This window comes from Chinchilla lanigera, unplaced genomic scaffold, assembly GCF_000276665.1.
Source record: "Chinchilla lanigera isolate Chin_1 unplaced genomic scaffold, ChiLan1.0 scaffold00037, whole genome shotgun sequence".
NCBI lineage: Eukaryota > Metazoa > Chordata > Mammalia > Rodentia > Chinchillidae > Chinchilla > Chinchilla lanigera.
In genome coordinates, this window is record NW_004955438.1 from 16355876 (window position 1) to 16362147 (window position 6272).

Here is a 6272-nt window from a genome sequence, read left to right on the forward strand (position 1 = left end):
CTGCCCAGCTTCCTGGGTGAGCCTGCACCTGTCCCACGATGGGCTTCACATCAAGTGCCAGCCCCTCTGGTGGCAGTCCAGCCAACCCTCCCAGCCATCCTTAGAAGGAACGACACAGAGCTTTCTCTGCTGAATTCTTGGTGACCTGCCTGGGGTTCTGTCTCAGGCCAGCCACACCCTGAAACCTTATTCCCCCCATTGCACTGACTCCTGAACCCCCCACAGGTCCAAGATGCCATGCTTCATCTGCACCAGTCAGGGAAGAGGGTAGGTTTATTGGTTGGAGGAGTCACCCCTCCTGTGGGGGTACTGGGTGTTGGGGACTGAATGTCTATGTCCCCCCAAATTCCTCAAAAGCCGGTCTCCAAGGGGATGGCCCTAGGAGGTGAGGCCTCTGGGATGTGTTTGGGTCATGAGGGTGGGACTCTCAGGGGATTAGTACCCTTATACAAGAGATCCCACTGAGCTTTCTCTCCTCCTTCCACTGAGTGAATTGGTGAGGAGGTACCATCTATAAGCCAGGAAGGGAGCCCTGTTCAGAACTGCTCCCTGATCTCCGACTTCTGGCATCTAGAGCTATGCAAAATGAATTGCTGTGGTTTAGAAGCCACCCAGCCTGTGGTGCTTTGTTATGGCAATGCAGATGAATGAAGACACCAAGTCTGGGGTGTACGACTGTGTCACCTCTGTGTCCTGATGCCTTTCCTTTCAACCACACTTGTCCTGAGATTTGCAACAACTGTTTTTTATTACAAGACGCAGAAAGGTAGGGACAGCTCTGGTCCGGTCGAAGAAATCCTGGAGAAGACAGGAGGAGGGCTCTGCCTCAAAGTCAGGTGGTGCAGCGGCTCCTGGGGGGGGCTATGCTCTCAGCTCGGGTTCACGACCTTGCCCATGAGCAGGGGGCTCCATGTGAAGTCATCAAAGATCAGGATAAGGAAGGGATGGTTGAAATTGAAGGTGACTGGCTCGGACTCCTGCTTTACGGTGACCCCAGGGTCTGCCACTTTCTTCACATTGTTCTCGTCCATCTGGAGCACGGCCTTGTGGACAACCTGTGGGCAGTGCATGGAGGGCAGGAGGTGAGTCCCTGCCACAGGCCAGGCGCTGTGCACGCCTCGTACCATGGCCTCCTTGCGCCTCCACTTTGTGGAACTGAGGCTGAGTCTTGGTCACTTGCTGGCTCCTTGCCTGAGCAGCAGCCCTAGGACAAGAGTCCAGGCTCCTTACCTCCAGCCCCTGTCCAAACTGTGCTTCCTCCTTGCACAAGTTACAGAACTTGTTGAACACAGCTTCAATGGCCCCCTGAGTGCCCCTCACCGTGTCCTGCCCCGGGTGAGGGAGACCTTGCTCTCTGCCTGCTCTGCTGGAGGAATACCACGTTCAATCGGAGCAAAGTACTTGTGCCTACCCTGGACAGGGAAGCCCAGGCAGAAGGTACAAATGAAAATCTTTGTTGATATGTAGATATCTAGCTCTAAAATGAGCTAGATGTCTGACTACCCTGCAGGGAAAGCCTGTGACAGATCACCATCCGGGTAATTAACAGGTGACATTTGCCGTGCTCCTAATACCCCGGGGGGATGGCAACTCCCACCAGCTCTACTTGATAGCCAGGGCTCCCAGGTTCTGTGTGGCTGTGACAGGCACCGTGGCTGGAACAGGCGGGGCTGAGACCAGAAGCCCTGTACTAGGCCTTGAGAAAATGAATTGACCCCTCAGAACTCAAGAGCTCTGTGACGGTGCACAAGCTCTTTACCCTCCCGAGCCAGGAGTTCCTCCTCTGAGAGACTGGGATGCCACACACCTTAAAAGAAGCAGCTGACTTTACTGCGTCCACTTCCTCAGTACAACATGCACTGAGGAAGCACCATGGCTGAGAAAACTTTGTGTTGGAGGGCAGGGGCCACATCTGAGTGGTAGAGGCACACCCATAGCCTAGCACAGCATGGGGCACACAGTAGGGGTTCAATAAAAATTTTCTGAGCAAGTGAGTGAGCAGTGGAACACCAAGCTGAAGGACAATGAGTGTAGCTGTGAACAAGCACGGGGCAATCCCCATCAGACATTCGCCACATGCTGGGTTTCCGAGACGCTTCTTACCTTTGACAACTCCAGCGGGGCCTCCTGGGTGATGGCTGAGAAATTGGCCCGGTTGGAAAACAAGTCTGCAAAGCCCATGTCTGCCAGCACAGCCCTGAGGTCGTAGGCACCGGAGATGGAGAGCTTCGGCAGGTACAGGTCCACCGGGCTGCTCGGAGCAAGCAGGCGAGGTTAGAGGTTCGGCTGGGCCTGCGGGGAGGGAGCCGCATTCCTCCCCAGCCAGACTCTACTTCTTCTTGCTCCTGCCTCCCAGTCTGAGCTGCTCCTGGGGACAGGAGAAAACCAGGGCAAGGGCAGGACCTGCTGCCCTGCATCACGAGGTGGCTCTTCTTTGGGCCTCTAAGCTGCACTCTTTTCTGCTGGGTGGTTCCTTTGAGCTGATTCCACCTGTGATACAGCTTGACCACTGGCCACTGAAGACAGTGGGCCCTAAAGTCCTGAGCCAGACACAATGGCACCCCTGTAATCCCAGCCCTCTGAGAGGCTGAGGCAGGAGGAGCCCAGGTTTGAGGCCAGTTTGGGCAAGTTAGTAATGTAGCCAGACCTTGTCTCAAATTTTTAAAAACGGGTGGTAGTGGTGGTAGATGTATGAGGTTCAGTGAGAAGGTCCCAGGTTCAACCCCCAGGACCACAAAGAAAAACGTAAGTCTTTCTGGTTCCCAGAAAGCTGAACTAGAAACAGAAGATAGGAGGAACCGCTGGGGTTCGCGGCCCCAGCCAGGCCTCTGAGGCTGTGCGGCTTTCGCTGAGTGATTCCTGCTCCGTGCTCGTGGGTGAGCACAGGCCCGGCGCCCCGGTGCCAGAGCCATGCAATTGTGCAAGAATTTGTTTCTGCTGGTGTGAAGGAAGGGGCGTAGGACCCTGCCGAAGGGGGCGAGGAGGAAGACGGCGAGTGCCTCTGTTTTTACCGTCCGGAGGCACTCGTTTCTCATCTAAACTTCTTCCCTTCCCTGTTTTCCAGACGGATGAAGATTCCCGCAAGCCCAAGGCCGAGGCTGTAGCACAGCCGCGCCTCTCCCACACGAGGGCGCACACATGAAACCTTTGGAACGAACGCCTAGATTGAGAGGCCGAGATCTGGGGACTGGGGATCCCCAAGGGCGGCAAGACCCACTCTAAGCCTCCTGTGCCCTGAGCCGCTCTCAGAGGGCGAGGCACGGTGCTGCAGGGTGTGGGTTGCTGACTGTCGTCGTCCACACTGGAGTATTTTCACCAAGAGTGTTTTTAGGGGTTTGGGGCAGGGATTATCTGTCGCTTTACTTTCTGTAAGGTTTCGAGTTTGTTTGAATCATGGTTCATTATCGCCACCTGGTGGCATTATACCTAAATCACAGGTTCCCTTCGGAGGGTGTGTTGGGGGTGGGGGTGGCTGGGAACAACGAAGATTCAGGAAGCCCAGAGGGATGGTGCAAATCTGTAATCCCAGCACTCTGGGAGGCTGAGGCAGGGAGATCTCAAATTTGCTCCCAGCCTGGGCAGTTTAGCTACTTAGTGAGACTGTTTCCAATAAACAAACAAACAAACATGCTTAACATCGCCCAGACACAGGCTCATGCCTTCCCCGCGTGGGCGCTTGTGCACACACACGCTTTTCGCCTTTTCTTCTTATGGCTTTGGGAGTGCAGCGCTGCCCACACCACGCCCACCTGCAGGAGTGGGGCGAGGACTCCTAGGCGCCTGCATCCGCACGCAGAACCAGCACCCAGCACCTGGCGCTGAACACCTCTCTGGGGCGGTGTCATTCAAAATGAAAACAACTCGAACTATTAAACTCAAAACCCATCCATGCGATGAAGTAGAAAAGGTCTTTTCTAGATTTTCTGCTGTAGAGATTTTTTTGTTGTTGTTAAATTTTAAAAACTTATTCATAAAGGGCTGGGGATTTAGCTCAGTGGCATAAGCGCCTGCCTGACAAGTGCAAGGTCGTGAGTTCTATCCCCGGTACCGCAAAAAAAAACAGCAACAAAAAAACTTATTCATAAACATAAAATTGCTCCTGTGATAGTTTAACACACGTTCGCATTGTGTAATGTTTATTTATTTATTTTGGTACCGGGAATTGAACTCAGGACCTTGCGCTTGCCAGGCAGGCGCTTGTGCCACCGAGCTATACCCCAACCCCTGTGTACTATTTAAATCAGGATAAAAATCTGATTTAAACATCTGTTTTCTCCAAAATGTAGCATTTCTTTATGGTAAGAATGCTCAAAATCCTTTCACCTAGCAGTTTGGAATTACAGCGCAGGGCTGTTATTAATATATACCGTCACTACACAAGGGCACCCTGGAGATTTTTGCTCAGGACCCCTTCCCACTGTCTGGGCTTCTGCGGCGGCCAAGGCCGGGCATAGTGACAAGGATCTGCTCTACAGGCGTCTGCCGCTGGGCGGCGCACGTTCGATTGCGATGCTCACTTATGCCAATCTACTTCCATTAATTCCACCGGGATCTGTTTCCTGCTCTGCAGCGCACGGGCTTCTATTTCCCCATTCACTCTTCCGTCCCTGTGCCCCGCCCAGTGCGCAGCGCACAGCAGGGGCTCCTGCGTGTGAACACCGAGTGAATGAGCGAGCGAAGAAAGGAAATGTCCCTGCCCCACCTGGGCTCCTGAGCCACTCCACAGCCGCCCGTCCCCGCCCGCCACATCTCTCTGCCCCGAGTCTGCACTACCCGACCAGCCAGCAGCTTCCGCGTTGGCTGGCGTTTTTTGATTCCCACGCACGGAAGCAACATCCCCCTGGGTGCAGGCACCGATTGCTCTTTACGTTCGATTGCTCTTTACTTTGGAGCTGCCTGGGGGGAATGAGTTGCTGCTTCCCGTCTTTCACTCCTGGATCACTAACTAGAATCGTCAGCTGACCTTCCTCGAATGGCACCTCTGCACAGGCTGGAAGCTGCAGACATAGAGAGTCCCTTGGGTGGTTCTCCTGACCCCCAGCCATGAGCATGTCCTCCTTTCTGGACCCATCTGTTACTTCCTCATACCCTCACTTTCTAACTTATATTCTCATTGATCGATTGATTGAAGAAGAGTTAGGTCCCTTGAGCGACTTAAGATGCAGCAGTCGTTTGCACTGTGCTCTGCAGAGTCTCCCAGGAAGCTGTAGCGAGTCTGGGTTGCAGTAAGTAAGAAAACAAAAGGGGAAAGTAGGGAACTGCCTGGTTGGTGAGGTCACCTTAGGAAACTGAAGCACAAATGTGACAATATAGGAGGGGGCTGTGAAACTCACAGGAAGAGGGACTCTCACTGCCGGGCGATCAACAAAGAGATAAGTCTGACCTCCAGGTCAGAGAACTTCAGAGGCTCTGGGGACCCAGCAGAGGGGAAACAGTGAGCCCTGACTGACAGTGAGCTGTGGAAGGAGGCACAGGTGCACCACAGAGACCTGCACTGCAGAAACCAACACGCAGGGCTGGTGGGAGGGCTCACCCTTGGGTCAGGGAATCCGACCACCTCTGGATCGTGTCCCGGCTCAGCCCAGCGATGACTGCGTCCATCTGCCCCTGGACAGGAAGGATGAGGAAGATGGTCCCATTCCCGGTGAAGTTCAGCTGCACCAGGCGGCAGGGGAGCACCGAGTCCAGCAGGTACTTGGCAGAGCCTGACTGGAACATCGTGGGCACCGTCACCGTGGTTGTCTCGTTCACATGGAAGTTCTTCTCCCTGGTGCTTTCTGGGTCGAAGGGATGTTCCCAGGTGCCTGGAAAACGGGAGCACAGGGCAAGCGGGAGTCAGGCCCGTAAGGCAAGACATGCCCTCTGGGTGTCCTCACGGGAGGCAGCAGAGCACCAGCGTGTCCCCATGAGTACACTACACAGCAGTCTGCCGAGACTTCCAGTAAGATGCTACAGTTCCCAGATACTTAAGGTCTGTTCCATCTTCTGCCTCTTGGAATGGAGGGAGGATTAGCTCCATTTCTTTTTTTTTGTACCAGGAATCAAACTCAAGACCTTGCGCTTGCCAGGCAGCCGCTGTGCCACTGAGCTATATCCCCGGCTAGCTCTATCTCTAAGACTATCTTCTAAACAAAGCAGAGGGTAGGAAGACCACAAAAATGCTGGGCCTTGGGTTTGGGGGTAGGGTTCATTGAAACTGGACTTTGTCTTGGCACCCCAGTTTAGAGTTCTAGAAGTGAACATATAAAGAATTAAAAAATATCAGCCCCCCC

At 53.9% G+C, this 6272-nt stretch overlaps 1 protein-coding gene across 1 annotated transcript in view; it reads right to left on the minus strand.

Moving 5' to 3' along the window:
• Positions 1–724: 724 nt before the first annotated feature.
• Positions 725–6272, minus strand: part of Serpina6 (serpin peptidase inhibitor, clade A (alpha-1 antiproteinase, antitrypsin), member 6) — a 24262-nt gene continuing 18714 nt past the window's right edge. Inside the window, exons 3-5 of the mRNA XM_013517149.1 lie at positions 5534–5804; positions 2104–2251; positions 725–1055 (exon numbers count right to left, since the gene is read on the minus strand). Coding sequence (XP_013372603.1) covers positions 870–1055; positions 2104–2251; positions 5534–5804 — 605 coding nt within the window. The 3' untranslated portion in view covers positions 725–869. The remainder of the gene's footprint in view (positions 1056–2103; positions 2252–5533; positions 5805–6272) is intronic.